Here is a 27,078-nt window from a genome sequence, read left to right on the forward strand (position 1 = left end):
ATAACTATTAGAAGAATTAAGATTTTTTAATAGAAGTAATTTACAAATCTGTTTAACTTTCCGGAGCCAGTTGATATATATAAAAAAAGTTTTTGCCTGGAATACCCCTTTAAGATTTCACCCCTGTTTGTTTGGTGTATTGTTTGCACAGTTGCTCAAAATTTACCAAAAAGGCGAACAGGACTTGATAAATTTCACCCAATTAGAGAAACCAGTGAGCTGCAGAGATTGGTTTAAAGGGTTACTCCGAGGAAAAACAATTTTAGTTTTTTAATCAACTGATTCCAGAACGTGAAACAGATTTGTAAATTACTTCTATTTAAAATTCTTAACCCTTCCAGTACTTATCAGCTACTGTATGCTCCACAGAAAGTTATTTTCTTTTTAAAGCGCAACTGTCACCGCCGTGCAGGTAGGGAGGTGCAGTTACCTTTGCATAGAGAAGAATGTGCAGTAAATGCGGGTGCTTTTACTCACATTCGGTCTGTAAAGGAAAATTCTTACTTTATTCTGATGCCGGGCCACAGTCGGATGGGCCGGCCGACTCCCGCAGCGGCACGCCCCCTCTCCTCCTCCTCTCTGCTCCTGGCATGGAGTGTTGCACATCAATCATGCAGGATCAGCAAGAGTGCTCCATGCTAAGAGCAGAGAGGAGGTGGAGAGGGGGCGTGCCGCTGCGGGAGTCGGCCGGCCCATCCGACTGTGGCCCGGCATCAGAATAACGTAAGAATTTTCCTTTACAGACCGCGGAGAATGTGAGTAAAAGCACCCGCATTTACTGCACATTCTTCTCTATGCAATGGTAACTGCACCTCCCTACCTGTACGGCAGTGACAGTTGCACTTTAAATGTATTTTCTGTCTGACCAAGTGCTCTCTGCTGACACCTTTGTCCATGTCAGGAACTGTCCAGAGCAGGAGCAAATCCCCATAGCAAACCTCTGCTGCTCTGAACAGTTCTAGAGACAGACAGAGGTGTCAGCAGAGAGCACTGTGGTCAATCAGAAAAGAAATTCAAAAAGAAAAGAACTTCCTGTGGAGAATACAGCAGCTGATAAGTACTGGAAGGATTAAGATTTTTAAATAGAAGTAATTTACAAATCTGTTTAACTTTCTGGCACCAGTTGATTATTATTGTTTTTTATTATTGTTTTTCACCTGAGTAACCCATTAAGGATTGTCCAACTATGTTGTCCTGATAAACCCCGATAAGAGGTTTTGCCGCCATAGACACTTTTCCCTTATCTACCGCTGGGACCAACACAGTTCTCTGCTGCCTTCAGCACTCCCATAAACAGTGAATGGACCACGTGCTGCCACTCCATTCAGATGAGAATCTGAGGAATCCAGTTCTCCAGACCTCGAGGGGTCCCAGCGGTCCGAGCCCCTATGATCATACACTGTGGATAGAGGATAATTGTCCATGGTGGTGAAACCCCTTTATGACTAAAGCTACGAGATAATTGGGTTCACCCAGTATTGTTCTATTTTTCAGGGATACCTCGAAGAGTTGGTCCGTCTGAGGGAAGTTCAGCTCTCGGATTCTGTGACTCAGAACAAATTGTTACTTCAGAGGATTAAAGATATAGAACTGAACCACAAACTGGAGAAGGAGCAGCTGGAATACATCATTGTGGAACTCCAGGACCAACTGTGAGTATGAGAGAAGAAAATTGGTGAATTTGGTGGTTGAAGCAGAAGAGCACTTGGCTCGCCCATTGCTGAATTCAGACGACTCCTTGCTGTGCTTATATGGTTGGAGAGGCAGAGGACCGCTGGTGAGGGACCCAGTCTCTGTGCTGTGCAGAAGACTGCAACCCCCATCACCTATATGGGGTCAACTGCAGCCCCCCACACATAGGGTTGCCACCTGGCCAGTATTTTACCAGCACAGCTGGTAATTTGGCCACCCTGCCGGTATTTTTATATTAAAGGGGTCATCTGGTGGAAAATTTTTATCTATCTATTTATTTATTTTTAAATCAACTGGTGCCAGAAAGTTAAACAGATTTGTAAATTACTTCTCTTAAAAATTCTTAAACCTTCCAGTACTTATTAGCGGCTGTATACTACAGTGGAAATTCTTTTCTTTTGGGATTTCTTTTTTTCTTTTCTGTCTGACCACAGTGCTCTCTGCTGACATCTCTGTCCATTTAAGGAACTGTCCAGAGTAGCCTATGTTTGCTATGGGGATTTTCTCCTGCTCTGGACAGTTTCTGACATGGAAAGAGGTGGCAGCAGAGAGCACTGTGATCGTGACAGAAAAAAAAATCCCCCCAAAAAAGAATGTCCTCTGTAGTATACAGCCACTAATAAGTACTGGAAGGATTAAGATTTTTTTTAATAGAAGTCATTTACAAATCTGTTTAACTTTCTGGCACCAGTTGATTTAACAAAAAAAAAAAAATGTTTTCCACTGGAGTACCCCTTTAAAAATACCGGAAATGTAATGTGTTTCCCAACCAGCGGTGCCTCCAGCTGTTTCAAAACTACAACTCCCAGCATGCCCGGACAGCCAACGGCTGTCCGGGCATGCTGGGAGTTGTAGTTTTGCGACAGCCGGAGATGCTCTTGTTGGAAAACACTGGTACAATTCCCGGAAAGTTACACCATGACCTGTACCAGTTTTTTCCAACAAAAGCATCTCTGGCTGTTGCAAAACTACAACTCACAGCATGCCCGGACAACCGTTGGCTGTCCGGGCATGCTGGGAGTTGTAGTTTTGAAACAGCTGGTTGGGAAACACTGATCTACACTATATACTACTATATAGTCCAACATGTTGTGAGTTGTAGTTTCATTTGGGGCACCTGCTGAGCCACAGGCTGTATCAGGGCATGCTGGGAGTTGTAGTTAGTAACTAACTGCATCTCCTGAATTAGATTTTTTTTTTTAAAAAGCGATTAAAAAGTCACTTGGAAACAAAAATACTGCTAAAAACTACAAATCAGGGCAAAAAAAATGAGCCCACATACAGGCCCGTATAAGGAGAAATAAAAAAGTTATAGGGGTCAGAATAGGACAAAATTTCTCCCGCTTATGTGTAGCCTGTGATGTCACGCATATATAATTAATTATGCAAATTAGCATGGCCCTTTTTTTTTTTTTTTTTTTTTTTGCAAGAAAGGTGGCAACCCTATCCACACAGCAGGTCACTGGGGTATGAACACTTGTTGACTGACCATGTTTTCCTCCCCATCCCCTTTCTAGACATTTGCTTTTTAATGGTTTCTAGTGTTCTCTCGGATGAGCTGCATGAAATTGTATTTTCTTATTTTATTTTATTTCTCCTATTCTATTGGTATTGTTGGAGTGAATTAGGGAATATGTTGGGCACTATGGGGGAGATTTATCAAAACCTGTGGAGAGGAAAAGTTGCCCATAGCAACCAATCAGGTCGCTGCTTTCATTCTTAACAAGGCCTCTGCAAAATGAAAGAAGCGATCTGATTGGTTGCTAGGGGCAACTGGGCAACTTTGCCTCTCCACAGGTTTTGATAAGTCTCCCCCCTATTACTTTGCCCCTGTGACTTGATATCACTAGTGCACCACTGTTATACTTAGCTGTGTACCATTATTCGAAATTCCAGACGTATGAACCAATTTCAGCTATATTTTAAGGCACCTAACAAGTTTAAAGGGGTACTCCACTCACCAACATTCTGAACATTTAGTTCCGAACACTGGGCGCGGGCTTCGAGGGTCTCATGATGTCACACCCCACCCCCTCAATGCAAGTCTATGGGAGGGGGTGTGACGGCCATCACACCCCCCTCCCATAGACTTGCATTGAGGGGGTGGGATGTGACGTCACGAGGGGGTGGTGCGACCCTCGAAGCCCGCATCCAGTGTTCAGAACTAAGTGTTCTGAACGCTTGGGAGTGGAGTACTCCTTTAAAGGGGTACTCCAGTGAAAAAAAAAATAATTTTAATCAACTGGTGCCAGAAAGTTAAACAGATTTGTAAATTACTTCAATTAAAAATTCTTAATCCTTCCAGTACTTATTAGCGGCTGTATACTACAGAGGAAATTCTTTTCTTTTGGGATTTCTTTTCAGTCTGACCACAGTGCTCTCTGCTGACACCTCAGAGCAGCATATGTTTGCTATGGGGATTTTCTCCTGCTCTGGACAGTTCCTGACATGGACAGAGGTGTCAGCAGAGAGCATTGTGGTCGTGAGAGAAAATAAATCCCCCCCCATAAAAAGGAATTTCCTCTTTAGTATACAGCCGCTAACAAGTACTGGAAGGATTAAGATTTTTTTAATAGAAGTAATTTACAAATCTGTTTATCTTTCTTGCACCAGTTAAAAAAAATTTCATTTAATTAAATTTCATTTAAAAAAAAAAAAGGTTTCCACTGGAGTACCCCTTTAAAAATACCGGAAATGTAATGGCCGGTATTTATCCAACCAATCCTCCAATTCCCGGAATGTTGCATTGAGGGGCCGGGATGTGACATCACGAGGTGGCGGGGTGACCCTCAAAGCTCGGAACTAAATGTTCTGAATGCTTGGGAGTGGAGTACCCCTTAAAGGGGTACTCTGGTGAATTATTTTTTTTTTTTAAATCAACCGGTGCTAGAAAGACAAACAGATTTGTAAATTACTTCTATTTAAAAAAATCTTAACCCTTCCAGTACTTATCAGCTGCTGTATGCTCCACAGGAAGTTCTGTTCTTTTTAAATGTATTTTATGTCTGACCACATTGCTCTCTGCTGACACCTCTGTCTGTCGCAGGAACTGTCTAGAGAAGGATAGGTTTGGTATGGGGATTTTGCTCCTGCTCTGGACAGTTCCTGAGACAGACAGAGGTGTCAGCAGAGAGCACTGTGGTCAGACAGAAAATAAATTTAAAAAGAAAAGAACTTCCTGTGGAGCATAAAGCAGCTGACAAGTACTGGAAGGATTAAGATTTTTAATTAGAAGTAATTTACAAATCTGTTTAACTTTCTGGAGCGAGTTGATTTAAAAAAATGTTTTTCACTGGAGTACCCCTTTAAGGGCATTTATCATATGTTTTGAGCCTTTTATTGTCATATTCCAAGAGCCATAATTCTTTTTTATTTTTTGGTCAATGTTTTCGTGTGGGGACATATCAGTTGTACCTTTCAATGGCACCAATGTTATATAACTTGTAAATTTATGACTTATTGACTTATTTTTACTAACGTTTTTTGAGCAGAGGGGGAGGTGGAAATGGGAAAAACAGAATGTATGCCATAGTTTTTCTGACATTTTCACCATTAAACATTCAGCATAAATGATGTGTTACATTTTATTCTATCGGTCAGTACAATTACAGCAATACTAAATATGTATAATATTTCATGTTTTATGTTTTACTACAGTTGCAGAATATAAACATCTTTTGTTAAAACAATCATTTGTTTTTGTCTCACCACATTCCATAAGCCATGACTTTGTAACGTTTCTGTCCGTGAAGCTACATGAGACTTTTTTTTTTCCACAGATTATGTTTTTGTAATGGAGCCATTTTTCAGATCATATAAATTAATAACTTTAATGGGGATGTTAACATTAATTTGTATGTCGGTATACCATTCGGATGGTATGAGGATGTATATACCCTGAACATAGGCTGGTGTTCAGAGGTGAGCATAGGCCAAATTAGCTTTACTATACTTTTATTCCCTATATTTCTGCTTCTTCTTTTTTTTTACTCACTTGGGCTCACTTCTATAATGCTTAACTCACTTGGGCTCAATTCTATAATGCTTAACTCACTTGGGCTCACTTCTATAATGCTTAACTCACTTGGGCTCACTTCTATAATGCTTAACTCACTTGGGCTCAATTCTATAATGCTTAACTCACTTGGGCTCACTTCTATAATGCTTAACTCACTTGGGCTCACTTCTATAATGCTTAACTCACTTGGGCTCACTTCTATAATGCTTAACTCACTTGGGCTCAATTCTATAATGCTTAACTCACTTGGGCTCACTTCTATAATGCTTAACTCACTTGGGCTCACTTGTATAATGCTTAGGTATACTCAGTGTACAGAACCATTGTAATTGACTTATAGCAGACTTAGCAGGCCTGCCATGCCAACCCATGCCAACTTCTGCCATGCCAACCCAGGTATACTGGGGAGTTACAGTCACAGTCAGGCCCCTGAAGTGATCACACGGACACAACTCCTATGCCCTATGTCCTATGACATAAATGTACGCCATTCTGCAGGAACTGTACCAAACTATTAAGGGGTGTTTATATAAAATTCTGTATAGATAAATTTCATCCTATATACTCTTAATCCCTTTTACTTAAAGGGGTACTCCACTGGCCAGGCTTCCGTCTGAGTTCGGAGCATTTAGTTTTGAACGCTGTGTGCGCGCTGCAGGGGTCGGCCGTGCCCCCTTGTGACGTCAGGCCATGCCCCCTCATTGCAAGTCTATGTAAGGGGCGTGGCTGCCTTTACGCCCCTCCCATATACTTGTTTTGGGGGCATGGCCTGATGTCACGAGGGAGCGTGATCGAGCCCCGCAGCGCGCGCACAGCATTCGGAACTAAATGTTTCGAACTCAGCTGGAAGTCTGGCCAGTGGAGTACCCCTTTAAGAGGGTTGTCTGATGCCACAAGTATTTTAGAATTATCTTTTTTTTTTTTGCGCCGACAAACACTTAAAAAATCCAAACCATAAAATCTTGCAAAAAAAAAGTACTCACGACACACCACCTAGCCAGTGATACACTGCAACATGGACGCGTTTCGAGCGCATGCGCTCGAAACGCGTCCATGTTGCAGTGTATCACTGGCTAGGTGGTGTGTCGTGAGTGCTTTTTTTTTTTTTTGCAAGATTTTATGCTTTGGATTACAAATAATTTTGATGTTTTACGGAATTTTTACTCGAAACGTGTCCATGTTGCAGTGTATCACTGGCTAGGTGGTGTGTCGTGAGTGCTATTTTTTTGCAAGATTTTATGCTTTGGGTTACAAATAAATTCGAAATTATTTGTAATCCAAAACATAAAATCTTGCAAAAAAAAAAAAAAAAGCACTCACGACACACCACCTAGTCAGTGATACACTGCAACATGGACGCGTTTCGAGCGCATGCGCTCGAAACACGTCCATGTTGCAGTGTATCACTGGCTAGGTGGTGTGTTGTGAGTGCTTTTTTTTTTTGCAAGATTTTATGTTTTGGATTACAAATAATTTCGATGTTTTACGGAATTTTTACTCGAAACGTGTCCATGTTGCAGTGTATCACTGGCTAGGTGGTGTGTCGTGAGTGCTATTTTTTTGCAAGATTTTATGCTTTGGGTTACAAATAAATTCGAAATTATTTGTAATCCAAAACATAAAATCTTGCAAAAAAAAAAAAAAAAGCACTCACGACACACCACCTAGCCAGTGATACACTGCAACATGGACGCGTTCCGAGCGCATGCGCTCGAAACACGTCCATGTTGCAGTGTATCACTGGCTAGGTGGTGTTGTCACGATGCCGGCTGGCAGGTAGTGGATCCTCTGTGCCAGAGAGGGATTGGCGTGGACCGTGCTAGTGGACCGGTTCTAAGCCACTACTGGTTTTCACCAGAGCCCGCCGCAAAGCGGGATGGTCTTGCTGCGGCGGTAGTGACCAGGTCGTATCCACTAGCAACGGCTCACCTCTCTGGCTGCTGAAGATAGGCGCGGTACAAGGGAGTAGGCAAAAGCAAGGTCGGACGTAGCAGAAGGTCGGGGCAGGCAGCAAGGATCGTAGTCAGGGGCAACGGCAGAAGGTCTGGAAACACAGGCAAGGAACACACAAGGAACGCTTTCACTGGCACTAAGGCAACAAGATCCGGCAAGGGAGTGCAGGGGAAGTGAGGTGATATAGGGAAGTGCACAGGTGAACACACTAATTGGGACCACTGCGCCAATCAGCGGCGCAGTGGCCCTTTAAATCGCAGAGACCCGGCGCGCGCGCGCCCTAGGGAGCGGGGCCGCGCGCGCCGGGACAGAACAGACGGAGAGTGAGTCAGGTAGGGGAGCCGGGGTGCGCATCGCGAGCGGGCGCTACCCGCATCGCGAATCGCATCCCGGCTGGCAGCGGAATCGCAGCGCCCCGGGTCAGAGGACGTGACCGGAGCGCTGCCGCGGGGAGAGTGAAGCGAGCGCTCCGGGGAGGAGCGGGGACCCGGAGCGCTCGGCGTAACAGTACCCCCCCCCTTGGGTCTCCCCCTCTTCTTAGAGCCTGAGAACCTGAGGAGCAGACTTTTGTCTAGGATGTTGTCCTCAGGTTCCCAGGATCTCTCTTCAGGACCACAACCCTCCCAGTCCACTAAAAAAAAATTTTTCCCTCTGACCTTTTTGGCAGCTAAAATTTCTTTGACCGAGAAGATGTCCGAGGAGCCAGAAACAGGAGTGGGAGGAACAGATTTGGGAGAAAAACGGTTGAGGATGAGTGGTTTGAGAAGAGAGACGTGAAAGGCATTAGGGATACGAAGAGAGGGAGGAAGAAGAAGTTTATAAGAGACAGGATTAATTTGACACAAAATTTTGAAAGGACCAAGATAGCGTGGTCCCAACTTGTAGCTAGGGACACGGAAGCGGACATATTTAGCGGAGAGCCATACCTTGTCTCCAGGGGAAAAAACGGGGGGAGCTCTTCTTTTCTTATCCGCGAACTTCTTCATGCGTGAAGAAGCCTGTAAGAGAGAATTTTGGGTCTCTCTCCATATGATGGAAAGGTCACGAGAAATTTCATCCACAGCGGGCAGACCAGAGGGCAAGGGAGTAGGGAGGGGGGGAAGAGGGTGACGGCCGTACACCACGAAAAATGGGGATTTGGAGGAAGACTCAGAGACCCTGAAGTTATACGAGAATTCGGCCCATGGGAGGAGATCTGCCCAGTCATCCTGGCGGGAGGAAACAAAATGTCGCAAATAATCACCCAAGATCTGGTTAATCCTTTCTACTTGTCCATTGGACTGGGGATGATATGCAGAAGAAAAATTTAATTTAATCTTGAGTTGTTTACAGAGAGCCCTCCAGAATTTAGACACGAATTGGACGCCTCTATCCGAGACAATCTGCGTAGGCAACCCGTGAAGACGAAAAATGTGTACAAAAAATTGTTTAGCCAACTGAGGCGCAGAAGGAAGACCAGGAAGAGGGATGAAATGTGCCATTTTGGAGAATCGATCAACGACCACCCAAATAACAGTGTTGCCACGGGAAGGGGGTAAATCAGTAATAAAATCCATACCAATCAGAGACCAAGGCTGTTCGGGGACAGGCAGAGGATGAAGAAAACCAGCGGGCTTCTGGCGAGGAGTCTTATCCCGGGCACAGATAGTGCAGGCTCGCACAAAGTCCACAACATCCGTCTCCAGAGTCGGCCACCAATAGAAGCGGGAGATGAGTTGCACAGATTTCTTGATACCCGCATGACCTGCGAGATGGGAGGAGTGACCCCATTTGAGGATTCCGAGGCGTTGGCGAGGAGAAACAAAGGTCTTTCCTGGAGGAGTCTGCCTGATGGAGGCAGGAGAAGTGGAGATCAGGCAGTCAGGTGGAATGATGTGTTGCGGAGAGAGTTCAACTTCTGAGGCATCCGAGGAACGAGAGAGAGCATCGGCCCTAATGTTCTTATCGGCAGGACGAAAGTGAATCTCAAAATTAAATCGGGCAAAGAACAGAGACCACCGGGCCTGGCGAGGATTCAGCCGTTGGGCAGACTGGAGGTAGGAGAGGTTCTTGTGGTCGGTGTAGATAATAACAGGAGAACTTGATCCCTCCAGCAGATGCCTCCATTCCTCAAGTGCTAATTTAATGGCTAGAAGCTCTCGATCCCCGATGGAGTAGTTCCTCTCCGCTGGAGAGAAGGTCCTAGAGAAAAAACCACAAGTGACAGCATGCCCGGAAGAATTTTTTTGTAGAAGAACAGCTCCAGCTCCCACTGAGGAGGCATCAACCTCCAATAGGAAGGGTTTGGAAGGGTCAGGTCTGGAGAGGACGGGAGCCGAAGAAAAGGCAGACTTGAGTCGTTTAAAGGCGTCTTCTGCTTGAGGAGGCCAGGACTTGGGATCAGCATTTTTTTTTGTTAAAGCCACGATAGGAGCCACAATGGTAGAAAAATGTGGAATAAATTGCCTGTAATAATTGGCGAACCCCAAAAAGCATTGGATAGCACGGAGTCCGGAGGGGCGTGGCCAATCTAAGACGGCAGAGAGTTTGTCTGGATCCATCTGTAGTCCCTGGCCAGAGACCAAATATCCTAGAAAAGGAAGAGATTGGCATTCAAACAGACATTTCTCAATTTTGGCATAGAGTTGGTTGTCACGAAGTCTCTGAAGAACCATACGGACATGCTGGCGGTGTTCTTCTAGATTGGCAGAAAAAATTAGGATATCGTCCAGATATACAACAACACAGGAGTATAACAGATCACGAAAAATTTCATTGACAAAGTCTTGGAAGACGGCAGGGGCGTTGCACAGTCCAAAGGGCATGACCAGATACTCAAAGTGTCCATCTCTGGTGTTAAATGCCGTTTTCCACTCGTCCCCCTCTCTGATGCGGATGAGGTTATAGGCGCCTCTTAAGTCCAATTTAGTGAAGATGTGGGCACCTTGGAGGCGATCAAAGAGTTCAGAGATGAGGGGTAAGGGGTAGCGGTTCTTAACCGTGATTTTATTAAGACCGCGGTAGTCAATGCAAGGACGTAGGGAGCCATCTTTTTTGGACACAAAGAAAAATCCGGCTCCGGCAGGAGAGGAGGATTTACGGATAAAGCCCTTTTTTAAATTCTCCTGGACATATTCGGACATGGCAAGAGTCTCTGGGGCAGAGAGAGGATAAATTCTGCCCCGGGGTGGAGTAGTGCCCGGGAGGAGGTCGATAGGGCAATCATAAGGCCTGTGAGGAGGTAGAGTCTCAGCTTGTTTTTTGCAGAAAACATCCGCGAAGTCCATATAGGCCTTAGGGAGACCGGTTACTGGAGGAACCACAGAGTTACGGCAAGGGTTACTGGGAACCGGTTTTAGACAGTTCTTGGAACAAGAGGACCCCCAACTCTTGATCTCCCCAGTGGACCAATCCAGGGTAGGGGAATGAAGTTGAAGCCAGGGAAGTCCAAGGAGAATTTCCGAGGTGCAATTGGGGAGGACCAAAAGTTCAATCCTCTCATGATGAGATCCGATGCTCATAAGAAGGGGCTCCGTGCGGAAACGTATGGTACAGTCCAATCTTTCATTATTTACACAATTGATGTAGAGGGGTCTGGCGAGACTGGTCACCGGGATGTTGAACCTTTTGACGAGAGAGGCCAAAATAAAATTTCCTGCAGATCCAGAGTCCAAGAAGGCCACTGTAGAGAAGGAGAAGGCAGAGGCAGACATCCGCACAGGCACAGTAAGACGTGGAGAAGCAGAGTAGACATCAAGGACTGTCTCACCTTTGTGCGGAGTCAGCGTACGTCTTTCCAGGCGGGGAGGACGGATAGGACAATCTCTCAGGAAGTGTTCGGTACTAGCACAGTACAGGCAGAGGTTCTCCATACGGCGTCGTGTCCTCTCTTGAGGTGTCAGGCGAGACCGGTCGACCTGCATAGCCTCCACGGCGGGAGGCACAGGAACAGATTGCAGGGGACCAGAGGAGAGAGGAGCCGAGGAGAAGAAACGCCTCGTGCGAACAGAGTCCATATCTTGGCGGAGTTCCTGACGCCTTTCGGAAAAACGCATGTCAATGCGAGTGGCTAGGTGAACAAGTTCATGTAGATTAGCAGGAATTTCTCGTGCGGCCAGAACATCTTTAATGTTGCTGGATAGGCCTTTTTTGAAGGTCGCGCAGAGGGCCTCATTATTCCAGGACAATTCTGAAGCAAGAGTACGGAATTGTACGGCATACTCGCCAACGGAAGAATTACCCTGGACCAGGTTCAACAGGGCAGTCTCAGCAGAAGAGGCTCGGGCAGGTTCCTCAAAGACACTTCGGATTTCCGAGAAGAAGGAGTGTACAGAGGCAGTGACGGGGTCATTGCGGTCCCAGAGCGGTGTGGCCCATGACAGGGCTTTTCCGGACAGAAGGCTGACTACGAAAGCCACCTTAGACCTTTCAGTGGGAAACAGGTCCGACATCATCTCCAGATGCAGGGAACATTGGGAAAGAAAGCCACGGCAAAACTTAGAGTCCCCATCAAATTTATCCGGCAAGGATAAGCGTATCCCAGGAGCGGCCACTCGCTGCGGAGGAGGTGCAGGAGCTGGCGGAGGAGATGACTGCTGAAGCTGTGGTAGTAACTGTTGTAGCATAACGGTCAGTTGAGACAGCTGTTGGCCTTGTTGCGCTATCTGTTGTGACTGCTGGGCGACCACCGTGGTGAGGTCAGCGACAACTGGCAGAGGAACTTCAGCGGGATCCATGGCCGGATCTACTGTCACGATGCCGGCTGGCAGGTAGTGGATCCTCTGTGCCAGAGAGGGATTGGCGTGGACCGTGCTAGTGGACCGGTTCTAAGCCACTACTGGTTTTCACCAGAGCCCGCCGCAAAGCGGGATGGTCTTGCTGCGGCGGTAGTGACCAGGTCGTATCCACTAGCAACGGCTCACCTCTCTGGCTGCTGAAGATAGGCGCGGTACAAGGGAGTAGGCAAAAGCAAGGTCGGACGTAGCAGAAGGTCGGGGCAGGCAGCAAGGATCGTAGTCAGGGGCAACGGCAGAAGGTCTGGAAACACAGGCAAGGAACACACAAGGAACGCTTTCACTGGCACTAAGGCAACAAGATCCGGCAAGGGAGTGCAGGGGAAGTGAGGTGATATAGGGAAGTGCACAGGTGAACACACTAATTGGGACCACTGCGCCAATCAGCGGCGCAGTGGCCCTTTAAATCGCAGAGACCCGGCGCGCGCGCGCCCTAGGGAGCGGGGCCGCGCGCGCCGGGACAGAACAGACGGAGAGTGAGTCAGGTAGGGGAGCCGGGGTGCGCATCGCGAGCGGGCGCTACCCGCATCGCGAATCGCATCCCGGCTGGCAGCGGAATCGCAGCGCCCCGGGTCAGAGGACGTGACCGGAGCGCTGCCGCGGGGAGAGTGAAGCGAGCGCTCCGGGGAGGAGCGGGGACCCGGAGCGCTCGGCGTAACAGGTGTGTTGTGAGTGTTTTTTTTTTTTGCAAGATTTTATGTTTTGGATTACAAATAATTTCGATGTTTTACGGAATTTTTACTCGAAACGCGTCCATGTTGCAGTGTATCACTGGCTAGGTGGTGTGTTGTGAGTGCTTTTTTTTTTTTGCAAGATTTTATGTTTTGGATTACAAATAATTTCGATGTTTTACGGAATTTTTACTCGAAACGTGTCCATGTTGCAGTGTATCACTGGCTAGGTGGTGTGTCGTGAGTGCTTTTTTTTTTTTGCAAGATTTTATGCTTTGGGTTACAAATAAATTCGATGTTTTACTTAATTGCAGAATATATTTCTTCACACTACTATGTTTATATATTCCAGCATTACGTTTAAACGGCTGGAGATATTTCAATGAAACGATACACGTTACTTATACATCAACTAAAAGTATTGGATAGTTAAGTTAGTCTATGAGACTTTCGAAACATCACCTGATCGCTTTACTCCTGCAGAGATTGCCCAGGACTTTTAAACAACCTGCCGACTGTTGTCGACTGCTGAATAGTTGGTGCAGATATGGGGATGTGGGGGGAGATTTATCATTGAAAGTGTACCGCACACCCCTTTTTTTTACACCTTTAATTACGTCTTCGTTTTTACGTGGCAGCGTGAAATTCATCAACACTGCTTACTGGATATGATAAATTCGCCGGAGATTTGCACGGGCAAGAAAAGGTTTAGGGTTACGAAGATTGTAGACGGTCCTGCTGCTCTACATCTTCTTGCGCTGTTTACCTCATTACATTAGCGTTTTCCGGAAATCCTTCAGTCCTCCTGTCTGAGGGTGTTCAGGAGACATGAAGGACTCTGGCTGGTCAAGAAAAAAGGCCGGACCCTCCACCTCAGCAGCCTGCGATCTGCTGGAGTCTATGGAGAATGAAAATGAATCCATGGAAGAGGTTATCACGGACCCTGAATTGAATGAGGAGCCTAGTGAAGCATCTGTTGACCTCCCGACCCCATCGGAAATGGGGAAACATGAATGAGTGTAAACTCCTGGGGTGCAGCCAAGAAGTGTCATAAAGAAGTCTACCCACCCTCTCTTTCCATGGCTTCCTTTGCATCCTTCTGTGGAGGTGGGAGAGAGATCCCGGGTGTGTGGCTCTCGGTTTCGGACACCATGCAGTCAGCTCTGTGGGTGCGATCCTAATATCCCTATTCCCAAGCCCTTACCAATGTCATTAACCCCTAGCTGTATGAAGAACCGTTAGCCTAACCCCTTACAGAAATCCATGATGATAACATCCCAAACATAATTATAACCCGTAACAGTGGTCATCAGTAGAAAGGGGCTGAAAGCCTTGACCTCAGGAGCTCAGTTCACATTCGGCTAATGTTAGTCTTTAACTTTACCGGGACCGACATGCCAGCTTCACAATGGCCATCAACGTATGGAGGTCGGAAAGAAACACCCCTCATGCAGACAAGGGTGGCAGGACCAATTAAGAGTTTGCATTGCCATTTTTTCTATTTAATGCTGCTTTCCGTAGGGTAGAGGAAATTTCTAAGCGTACTTCAGGGTGGTGTAAGTTTAAGTCTAGAAATGGACATTTTTTTTTCTTTTCGTAAAAAATTTGCATATGATAACTAAGGGTGCACTGCATGTCTAAATGTGAAAAAAAGTGTACTGCAAGACAACTTAACAGACATCTACTTTAAAAGTCGCGTACTGCTCCTTAACAGCACCAAGGATAGATGGAAAAAAATTCTCTATTCAATGATAAATCTCCCCCACAGGGTTGGGATATGAGGACGGGATATGAGGTCTGGAAATCAGGATGGGATATGAGGACAGGATTTGAGGGACGCGATATGAAGACGGAATGCAAGGACCGGATAAAAGGACAGAAAGTGAGGACAGGATGTGAGGACGGGACATGAGGACAGGATATGAAGTTGGGATATGAGGTCGGGATATGAGGAAGGGATATGGGGTCAGGATATGAGGTCGGGATATGAGGGCAGGATTTGAGGGACACGATATGAAGAGGGAATGTAAGGACCAGATATAAGGACAGAAAGTGAGGAGAGGATGTGAGGATTTGACATGAGGACGGGATATGAGGACGGGATGTGAGGATGGGACATGAGGACGGGATATGAGGTCGGGATGAGGTCGGGATATGGGGTCAGCATATGAGGACGGGATGTGAGGACGGGATGTGAGGAGGGGATGTGAGGACGGGATATGAGGATGGGATATGAGGATGGGATGTGAGGACGGCATATGAGGACGGGATGTGAGGATGAGATATGAGGACGGGATGTGAGGACGGGATATGAGGATGGGACGGGATATGAGGACGGGATGTGAGGACGGGATAGGAGGATGGGACATGAGGACGGGATATGAGGTTGGGATATGGGGTCAGGATATGGGGATGGGAGGTGAGGACGGGATATGAGGAAGGGATATGGGTTCAGGATATGAGGACGGGATATGAAGTCGTGATAGGTGGAAGGAATATGAGGTCGGGATACAGGATATGAGGATAAAATATGAGAACAGAAAATAAGGACGGAATATAAAGACGGGATATGAGGACAAGATATGAAGATGGGATACAGAGATGGAATATAAGGATGAGATATGAGGACAAGAGTATCATTGTTGCTTTTCCTCCCCCACAAGGTAGGAAAACTGGGCAATTCAAGTACACAAGTACACTGCTAGTTCTAAATAAAGGTGAACTATACGTAAAGTTCTGTCATCCTCCACGTTCCCAGATCTGACAGTACTTGGTATGCAGTTCTTGCACCATGGCAGTGACGTCTTTTACAGCCTGGTCTAGTGTTTTCGGACTCTTGAATGGGCGATTGTTATGTCTAGGTATAGGACGTGGGTGGATTTTTCAGCTTAGTAATTATCTATCAAAAGTCAATTTCCTTTTACCTCTTTTGAAATGATGTTCCATCTATGTAATTGCCCTGGAGGGATGCGGGAGCACTGCGCATATTATAATCCATATTGGCGTAGAACGAAAAAGAACAAGACAAAATGTTACAGTGTATTTACAGGCAAATAAAGAACAACAATGGCTGACAACTATAACTGAGTCATCAGTCAGCTTTCCATTGGCACTGAAAGGCATAGAAATCTGTATAGCTATAAAAAGTTAGATCACTTTGGTTAATCTCGCTCACTGCTTTTCTAGTGTGTCAGTATACCAGTGTTTCCCTACCAGTGTGCCTCCAGCTGACAGCCTTTGATTTAGATTTTGTTAGATTTTATTTCCATCATTTACACTTTCAAAATAACAGAAAACAAAAAATGGCGTCTGCAAAAGTTTGGGCATCCTGCAGAGTTAATATCTTGTACTGCCCCCTTTGACAAGTATCACAGCTTGTAAACTCTTTTTGTAGCCAGCCAAGAGTCTTTCAATTCTTGTTTGAGGTATCTTTGCCCATTCTTCCTTACAAAAGTCTTCCAGTTCTTTGAGATTTCTGGGCTGTCTGTCACGCACAGCTCTTTTAAAGTCTATCCATAGATTTTCAATTATGTTGAGGTCAGGAGATTGTGAAGGCCATGGCAAAACCTACAGTTTACGCTTCTTGATGTAATCCCCCGTGGATTTCGAGGTGTGTTTAGGATCACTATCCATTTGTAGAAGCTATCCTCTCTTTAACTTCAGCTTTTTCTGTTTCAATAGTCTTTATTAAAACATTTTTGTTCAATAACATGCATACAACAGCAAATAAACAACAAAAAAATGCCTTGTGTTTGAGGGCCACATCATCAGGGGAAAAGGGTCTTACTTCTCATAAAGAAAAGGCATTGAGAATACATGGAAAACATCACTCCAGAACTGTAACAAACAGTAACAAACATAGAAATACAACATTGTGAGAGGTATAGAAAACCCAACAATGTTGGGGTAATGCAGTGTCAGTCGTCCAATGAAAACCATATACAGTTAGTACATATGAGAAAGAAAAGGCATTGTCCATTGAACACTTTGGAGGCAAAACGGTGTCATAAAAAAAAAAATTTGCTGCGTATATACCTTATCTACTTATTTAGTTTATTTTTCAGTGGCGTAGGAGGAGGAGAGCCGGTGAGACCAACAGGACTTAAACCTAGAGTAGGAACCATTTCCTAAAGCTATAGTTTTTTCATACATGCAGCTAGTGTTTAATTTATGTGCCATCTCAGTGATAGAGGGGACTACTGGGGACTTCCACTCTTTAGCGAGTGTAATTTTAGCCACAATACAGATAAGACACGTCAGATCTCGCAATTTAGACGGGATGGAGTGCATGTCGGTAAGGAGCAAGGCAAATTGTGGGGACCAGGGAATCTGACGGCGCAATACCGTTTCTAACAGCGTCTTACACGCTGTCTAAAAAGAAACTATGTTCGGGCATTCCCATAAAATGTGTAGAAGGCTCCCTCTGCTGCCACATTGTCTCCAACAGAGAGGGGAGGAGTCTGGGTAAATAAGGGATAGTCTTTCTGGAGTGTAGTACCACTGAAGGGTGGTTTTGTAGAAGGACTCTATGTGAGAGACACATTGGAAGGCTCTGTGAGCTGTTGTAAATGCCTTTGTCCAATTCTGGTTTTCAATGGTAATTCCTAGGGACGCTTCCCAGGTACGGAAAGGGTGAGATTTGTGAAGCCTAGAGGAGTTTGTAAAGGTGGAGTATAGTATGCTTAACCCCTTCAAGTTGCTGTTAAAGGGGTACTCCGGTGAAAACCTTTTTTCTTTTAAATCAACTGGTGCCAGAAAGTTAAACGTATTTGTAAATTACTTCTATTAAAAAATCTTATGCCTTCCAGTACTTATTAGCTGCTGAATGCTACAGAGGAAATTCCTTTCTTTTTGGAGCACTGATGACATCACGAGCACAGTACTATCTGCTGACATCTCTGTCCATTTTAGCAACCGTTCATAGCAATTGTATGCTAGGGGCAGAATGGTGGCTCAGTGGTTAGCACTGCTGTCTTGCAGCGCTGGGGCCTTGGGTTCAAATCCCACTAAGGACAACAATAAATAAAGAGTTATTATTATTATAATGATGTCAGCAAAGAGCACTGTGCTCGTGATGTCATCAGAGAGAATTCCAAAAATAAAAGAATTTCCTCTGTAGTATTCAGCAGCTAATAAGTACAGGAAGGATTAAGATTTTTTTAATAGAAGTAATTTACAAATCTGTTTAACTTTCTGGCACCAGTTGATTTAAAAGAAATAAGGTTTTCACCGGAGTACCCCTTTAAGAAATGCCAGAGTGGCCGCATGATGGCAGATGTCTGTAGGGGATAATGTGTTAAGAAAGTGTCTGATCTGTAGATACATATAAAAATCCTGGTTGTGTATGTGATATTTAGATTGTAGGTCTGAGAATGACAAGAGATTCCCTGAGCCATGCAGATGTCTAATATGTAACTTCAGCTTTTTCACAGATGGCATCAAGTTAGCATCCAAAATTTGTTGAAATTTTATTGAATCCAGTTTTCCTTCTACTCTTAAGATGTTCCCTGTGCCCCTGGCTGCAGTACAACACCAAAGCATGATTGATCCACCCCCCATGCTGAACAGTTGGACAGAGGTTCTTTTCATTAAATTCTGTTCCCCTTCTTCTCCAAACGTACCTTTGCTCCTTCCGGACAAAAATTTCAATTTTAACCTCATCGGTCCACAGAACTTGTTTCCAAAATGCATAAGGCTTGTCTATATGTTCATTTGCAAAGTTCAAATGCTGATTTTTGTGGTGAGGACGTAGAAGAGGTTTTCTTCTGATGACTCTTCCATGAAGACCATATTTGTACAAGTATCTCTTTATAGTGGAATAGTGTACCACAACTCCAGTGTCTGCCAGATCTTTCTGGAGGGATTGTGCAGTCAAATGTGGGTTTTGAATTGTTTTTCTCACAATCCTGCGAGCTGTTCTGTCTGATATTTTTCTTGGTCTTCCAGATCTTGCTTTAACTTCCACTGTTCCTGATGACTGCCATTTCTTAATTACATTCCGAACAGAGGATATTGACATCTGAAAACGTTTTGCTATTTTCTTATAGCCTTCTCCAGCTTTGTGAGCGTCAACTATTTTCAGTTTCAGATTTGTAGACAACTTCTTAGAAGATATCATGGTGCTGATTGTTGGGACAAGGTCAGATTAGTCTGGGCATTTAAAACCTTTGAGATTGACATCACCTGGTCTTCCCAGATGATGATTGAGAACAATCCATGACACTTTGCAAAGGGGCAGTGCATGCTTTCAATTCTGCAGAGTGCCCAAACTTTTGCAGACGCCATTTTTTTTTTACCTGGGGTGCCCAAACTTTTGATCCCCACTGTATATCAGGTTAAACTTGTATAGCTTTTGTACACATAGGAGGGTGTTGAAGTGTATACATTTTAAGGGGTATTCCCATCTCAGCGTTTTATAGCCTATCCATAGTAACAACCTGACCACTGGATCCCCACTGATCCGTATAACAAAGGTGAAATGTTATCAGGAGTAAATGGAGTACGCAGCACGTGTGCGGCCAGCATTCCATTCATTCCCTATGGGGCTTCCCATAATTGCCGACTGCACAAGCCCCATAAGCATGCATGGTGCGCTCAGTTTATTCTCAGGGCCATTTCCCCTCCTTTTTATGGATTAATAGAGGTCTCAGCAGTGATCAACATGTTATCCCCTATCCTGTAAATAAGAGATTGGGATTATAAATTGAGATTACAACACCACATTTCATTTTTTTTTAAAAGCCACCATGTTTTTCTAATCATGTACAATCCCTTTACGCCAATTATAGTTGTGGCCGGCACACTGATATGAAGGCATCTGAAATCTGACTTCTTTGGTGGGAATTTAGGAAACATGCTTAAATCATTTGTAACAGGAGAGGGGAGATTGTACTGATCATAATCACCATAGCTTTGATAGTGAAAGACCATGTTCAAACCTCGGAATTTCCGTGCCGAAGAAAGAATGTCCGCACAAAGAATGTACATGTTCATTCTTTGTGCGGAGTCCGCATTGAATGCATAGCAGTCTATGAGATGGCGCATTCCTGTGTGGTCCTATTGCCGGTCCTAGATCCACAGTGTCCGAAATGTCCGTACAGACATTTCGTCATGTGAACATAGCCTTAGGCCATGTTTACATATCAGAATTTCCATGCAGGATTCCGCAATGGAATCCTGCACAGGACAGATGGAGGCACACTATAGGGTCGGGTCACCAGTGGATCCGTTATGTGTGACCCTACCCTTACTCTTTACAGTGCACACATAAATTTCACAGCAGCCATTATGGTAGCCCTATATACCACTATGGGCAGGGCTGGATTATGGTTAGAAAGTATTATTTTCCCCATTACTACACTCTGTAAACCCCTATCTGTTAACCAATCACTCTTTTTTTCTATGCTTATATATTGCAACATAGGCTATTATTAGAGAATAATATAGAGGTTCTTGTGTATGCCTTGTGCTTACCCCCTTTAGCTGGTGTAGCAAGCTGCGTTTCCTGCAATATTGATTTCTATTTCAGGACAGAAATTATATTCTCACCCTGCCTACATTTCCCATGAATGCTTTGGCTGAGGGTGTGGAGTCTCATTACTCCACCTGGTCATGTAATCAAGATGCTAGTGAGTCACCCAGGTGAACCTTTTATACTCATAAGTGGGTTGAAGTCAGTTCACACTATGTGTAGTTTGGATACATTTTCTTATTTAAAGCACGTCTTTTAGATACATATTTCAATGAGTTGAAAGGGATTTGACCTATAATCATAATTGACTTGTTTTATGAAGATTTGAAGTTTTCAGGCTGTGTTCACACATAACATTTTTACAGCATTTTGGCTGTTTTTGCTGCAATATTCCAACATTCTATAGGTCCACGTATAATCTGGCGTTGACTATGAGTATAATACCAGACGTCATGGGTTGCGGCTCCCACTGATCTACCCTCCCATATAGAATTCGTTGTGCACCAATTATTGCTGTATATAACAAACATTGAAAGATGAAGAAGGAAATAAAGGGCCAATGAAACACTTAACCTTTCAGTCTAAAAGGTCCAGAGAGAAATGTATCCCCGGGCGCCTTATCTCCTCAGTGCCGCAGATTGATTCAATGTATTTCTATTTTCTAATGTCTGAGTGAGTCATCCAATTCTAAGAAACATTTCCACTATATGAATGAACTTTCTTCTCAGCAATCGCAGAGCGGCACTCAGGAAATGGTTGTCAATGGATTTTATTGACTTAAAATGTCCTGAAGCAATACTGCAAGAGCAATAAGATGTGGGTTCCAACCGGGGCTGAATTTGTGTTCCCATATGTCCTGGTGTAAGGGCGTCTGCTGTAAGGAAAACCATGTACCTAAGGCCCCATTCATCCGGTGGGATTTTCACAGGCGGCAGGTGCCTCCATAGAGGACAATGCATTTCCGAGTGGATTCGGCAGAAAGAGAAGTGCAGAATCGGAATTTTTCGTAGCAGATGTTTCTACTGCAAACATTTGGTTGTGTGGCCGGTGAAGCAGAATCCATTTGAACTCAATGGAATTTCCAAGCTGAACTTTTCCTCCGGATTACGCTTAGAAATTCCACTGCAAGAATGAATCCTTAGGATTCACTGAAGTGGGGGTTTTCGTGCATCTGTTTTGCAGAGTTTTTTACACTATTTTTCTGCCAATTGTATGATTCAATATGACAATTTTAATCAGAATTCACCCGTGCAGGCTACATCTCTAATTTTCAGTTTCCCCTGGGCCAATGAATGTAGACTTGCTGCTATGATGTCTCCTATCCACTACACAAAGAATAGGCAGTCATTTTCCCCTATATCTCTATAGCACACCCTATAAAACAGCAGCAGCATGGAGGACATTATAGAGCATTACAGAGCAGTGTAAGGTGTGAATCCAGCACTAGAGGGAGATATAATACTCCCTTTATGCTTCAGCTGTGTCTCTCTGTTTGTCTCTTTTCAGCCACTGCTTCTTTCCTATCTATAGACTTCTATGGGTAGTTGTAACCTGATACTTCAGTAAGCTTTTCCATCTTAAGATGTTTCAAAAGTTCTGAGTAGGTTGGGGGGGGGGGGGGGTTGGGGGTTGTAAAGTAACCTGGGCAAACAGTAAATTTTCTTTGCTAAGATGAAAAGTTCCTTACATGCTCTTGTACTATTGATTTATGCAAAGACTGTTGAAAGGACATTGACCATTTAGAGGAAATTAGTTCCCGGACTTGCACATTGAGTTTTTTACACCAAGGCTTTAGATCAATAAGGCATGTTTCATTTCCTAGACTCACGCTGTGTGATTGTTGTCTCGGGCACAACAGGCTTCTTTTCCTTTATTATAAGAAAGTATAAAGATGGTATAATCATAGGAAGAATTAACAAACGGATGGAAAGTAGCATTGTGTAAAGTCAGAAGTGCTCGATAGCTTTTTGTACCAAATCAAAGGTATCACCTCATTGCTTCACAACGTTAATCAGTATCATTGAACACCATTTTGAGTTTAGATATGAACTACATAAAAAATTTACTTACTTTGTAGATAAATTGCATCACTTGAATCACACACCAGAGCTGCATTCATAATTCTGCTGGTCTTCAATGAAAACAGTCGACAACTTGATAACAGGCATGCTATCAACTGTTCATCCCAGTGTGGGCAAGTCATGAAGTAGAAACAAAAAAGAAAGGTATTGCAACTCAGCTCACTCACCATACAGACCAGGGATGAATGGACTTGCTCAAAATCTGAAGCAGTGGAGCTTGAAAAAAGCGGGCCACCTGCCCGTGTAGATCAAGGAACAAGCAATGGGGGATCCAGCTTCTCAGCAGGAAAAAAACTGTTAAAATTGAAGCTTTAGTGGAGCCATATAAAACATGGAGAATCCAAAGATAAAAACATCCATTCCGATGCGTTTCGGGAACAAGTCATGAAGGCTTTGTGGGCACCACTAGGCAGAGCAGGTCTTCAAAGTATAGGAGAACTGTTGCAAGTACTATAATGTCCATACATATGAGGACGGTGCCTTGTGTAAAATTGTTTGAACTATGGAGTAGTGTCCTTAGGGTTATCCCTTAGGGCAGGGTCACATGGGGCACAACCGCAGCGTATTTCACGTTGTGGATGTGCTTACAGCAGTCACAGAGGGACTGCAGAGCAAGCTCCTTGCTCTGGGACTGCCGCTGGCGCATCCGCAGCGTGAAATACGCTGTGGATGCACCCTGTGTGGCCCTGCCCTTAGGGTGATTCAGCTTTCACCTTAGTTTTGGTGCACGTGTCACCAATGGGTTTGGGGTAATGTTGGAGTGGAGACAGTCTCTATGTGATGGAATTACTTACTGGTGATGACCAGATCTGGGACCCATCAATGGAAGTATGCGGAATGAGTGCCATTTTTGCTCTGTTTTTTTTTTTTTGCTCTGTTGATGGCCTGTCCTAGCTTCAGGTTTAGGTCCTAGAAGACAAATCCACACTATCACACTTTGATGGCCTGTCCTATGAACATGTTAAGGTCCTAGAAGACAAATTCACACCAATCACACTTTAATGGCCTGTCCTATCTTCAGGTTTAGGTCCTAGAAGTTGAATCCCTACCAATTACACTTTTATGGCCTGTCTTATCTTCATGTTTAGGTCCTAGAAGTTGAATCCCTACCAATTACACTTTAAAGGCCTGTCCTATCTTCAGGTTTAGGTCCTGAAAGACAAATCCACACTATCACACTTTGATGGCTTGTCCTATGAACAGGTTTAGGTCCTAGAAGTCAAATCCACACCAATCACACTATAATGGCCTGTCCTATCTTCAAGTTTAGGTCCTAGAAGACAAATCAACAATGTCACACTTTGATGGCCTGTCCTAAGGGTACTTAGAAGTAAGAAAAACCGGTGCTTCATAGAGTAGTAACGTTGAGATCCCGTAGTGAGATAACTATATAAATTGGTTTGCTCACCCTGGGTGGTAGTGCAAATTCATAGACAACAATGATGTAGGCATAGAATAGTAATGGGTCGTCTGCTGCCCTCTGGTAGGTATATGGTAAGATTGGGAAAAGGTTTCAAAGGAACCCGGCTCCACGGCGCTGACAGACCACAACAGGTGAACGGTAAAAGGAGTTTATTTGACCACAATGCAACGTGTTTCGCTGCGCATGCGCAGCGAAACACGTTGCATTCTGGTCAAATAAACTCCTTTTACCATTCATCTGTTGTGATCTGTCAGCGCCGTGGAGCCGGGTTCCTTTGAAGCCTTTTCACAATCTTAGGGTACTTAGTCTTGCTGGTTATGGTTGAGACAGAAAATGCTCTCATATTATAGCTCTGTGATTTTAGGTAATAAAAAATAAAAGTAGTTTCACAGATGGAACTTAGATCTTTACAAAGCCTCAGGGAATCATAAAGATTGTTCTTTTGCCACGCTGAGGCCACTTATAGCGGGAGAAAAGTTGTGTCTACTTGTTAAACTCACTTTACCTTAAAGTGTACCTGTCGTCAACAAAAACTTTTTACATAATGTAGATAATACCATTATATGTATATTTGTAATATACATTGGTTAAAAAATGTGTATATTTTTGGGTGAAAAAGTGCTGTCCCTGCAGCTATTGCCTGTGTGTCTCTATGAGGAGTCCAAATACAGGAAGTGAGGGTGGGACAAGCAGGGATCTGTGCAGGCTCCTGGCTTGTCAATCATCCTCATAAGCCCTGCTTGTCCACCCTTACTTCCTGTATTTGGACTCCTCATAGTGACACACAGGCAATAGTTGCAGGGACAAAAATATACATATTTTTCAACCAATCTAAATTACAAATATATATATAATGGTATTATCTACATTATATAAAAAGTTTTTGTTGATGAGAGGTTCACTTTAAAACATCCAAAGCAGCGTCTGTCGCAGCGGACCGGGGAAATTTATCCTTGCTGAAGTACTGTACGTAGGAGTTGTCAAAGCCTTTTTACAAGGAGAGGTGGAACGTTGGGGAGCAGCGTTCCTGACAGGAACATCAGCGGCTTGTGATGAGTGGAAAATGCAAATTACAGCCGTCTCCAGAACCATTAGCAATACGTCTATAGACATCAAAGGGATGAGTAACCCTTCGCTCTTGTTAAAATATTGATCAGAATAATTTAACCAGAATAATATTCCAGCACTGCTACTTGGAAGAGAGCAAGGAAAATATGTCTATATCTATTATGGAGACACTGGCCTTGAAGTTATTTGCTATAACAGTTTTTTGTTAAAGGAAAACTCCACCTCAGGTTTTAGCCGTGTCATACAAAGTACATCGATTATTATGCACCATGCTGCCTTATACACAGCAAGCTGCGATGTCCTGTGTGATCTGACTCTTTTCTATCATAGACAGCAGGAACCTTTTCAGCAGTTTGCTCTACAGCTGCTTTTCTATGGGATCTGACCAGACAGGCTTGCTTTTGCTTCCATTGCACATCAGTGAGCCTTAGGAGCCCATGACCCTGTCCCCAGTCACCAGTTGTCCTTCATTGGATCATTTTTGCTCCATTTTGTATTCTGTTGTAATGCACTGTGCTGTGTTGAGGTAAATTATGTTACTGTACCTATAAGGGATTGCTACAGAGTTAACCAGGTGTCCATGACACCCCAATGGGAGCCCTTCAACATTGGCCTTTATGTAGTGTAGGGGGAGGAGCTGTTCAGATCAGTCAATTAGGAGTTTTGTGACTCTCAAATCTGCCCCTCGCTCAGGTAAAAGTCAAAGCCAAACTGTGAGTATAAAATTCTGGGGGAAAACATTCTCTTCAGTCAGTCTAAAGTCTTCAAGTCAGCAGGGGCTGCTATTCAATCTCAAGTCTCAGCAACTACAAATCACAGTAAGGTGACAGGCTATCCTAGTTCACTCTGCTCTTCCCTCTGCACCAAAGTCTGTACTGTGGCAGATTTAACAATTCCTGCCTCAGTAAAGATAGTTATTCATAACATTGCATCGGTGTCATTATTGTCCTTGAGCTTGGCCCTGGAGAAGCTATCTTAACCTTGGACCGTGTAGGTTAAGGGTGCCCTGGCGTCACAAACTGATCTATACACCCTGCATACAGTCAGTAGTGCCACCACAGTTGGTAGTAACCAACATATCTACATATCAGGAACACCCCACAAGACCAGCTGTTCTGGAGATGCTCTGGACCAGTCATCTAGACATCACAATTTGTCGTTCAGTTCCTAAAACATCTCCCTTTTTCCTGTGTGGTGACCGGGTGGTGCTGGTGATAGTGTAGGGTATATTGGTGTTAACCCTTAATTGTTGTGACTGCAGGGTGCGGTTTCCTCAATGTAATGGTCCTACCACCAACCGTCCCACAAACGGCAGGGAAAAATAACGGAATGTCCACAGCAGATTTTATGAAGTAAACTTGAAGTAACTTTACTGTATATTTTATGCAAGGGCATGGAACATAACAGTCTTTGAGAGAGAGAGCCGTGGTACAGGTTCCTCACAGGTTTGCTGGGACTCCGGGATCAATGAGCTTTGATGCTAGCCACTGTGCTACTATTTTTAGGAGATTTGAGTTTCTACTAGTAACACAGGATTCAGTGATTTGAGTTTTGAATAACTCACGTTTAGTGGCTGCGGATTCTTAGGTTTTGGGCCTAACTTGAATGGATGATGCTGATGAGATGAATAGATGTGATTGGCTTTATAATCCGGAACTAAGAGAGATTGTCCCGTTGTACTTGCTTTTTCTGCTTGGAGTGACGTCACTCGCAGCGCTAGGTCACAGCACTCCGTAATCCACTAACAGTACAGCAAGCCGGTGAGACGCCACCGGCCGGGGCAGATCTCCCGGCTAATAGGCGGACTGGAACCACAGACTTCTGTAAACTACTCCAAGCAGAAAAAGCAAGTACAAAGGGACAAGCTCCATACTATCAAGGACACGGACTTACAGCTTTGCAGGATTTTTAAGTGGAGACAAGAACTTC

General features: G+C 44.3%; 1 protein-coding gene across 4 annotated transcripts in view; it reads left to right on the top strand.

The window, feature by feature from the left end:
- RUNDC3B (RUN domain containing 3B) overlaps positions 1–27,078 on the top strand; it is a 238,260-nt gene that overhangs the window by 137,718 nt on the left and 73,464 nt on the right. For all 4 annotated transcript variants that reach the window (XM_056519126.1, XM_056519128.1, XM_056519130.1 and 1 more), the window contains exon 8: positions 1,495–1,652. In XM_056519126.1, coding sequence (XP_056375101.1) covers positions 1,495–1,652 — 158 coding nt within the window. The remainder of the gene's footprint in view (positions 1–1,494; positions 1,653–27,078) is intronic.

Source organism: Hyla sarda, chromosome 5 (assembly GCF_029499605.1).
Source record: "Hyla sarda isolate aHylSar1 chromosome 5, aHylSar1.hap1, whole genome shotgun sequence".
In the NCBI taxonomy this organism is placed as follows: Eukaryota; Metazoa; Chordata; class Amphibia; order Anura; family Hylidae; genus Hyla; species Hyla sarda.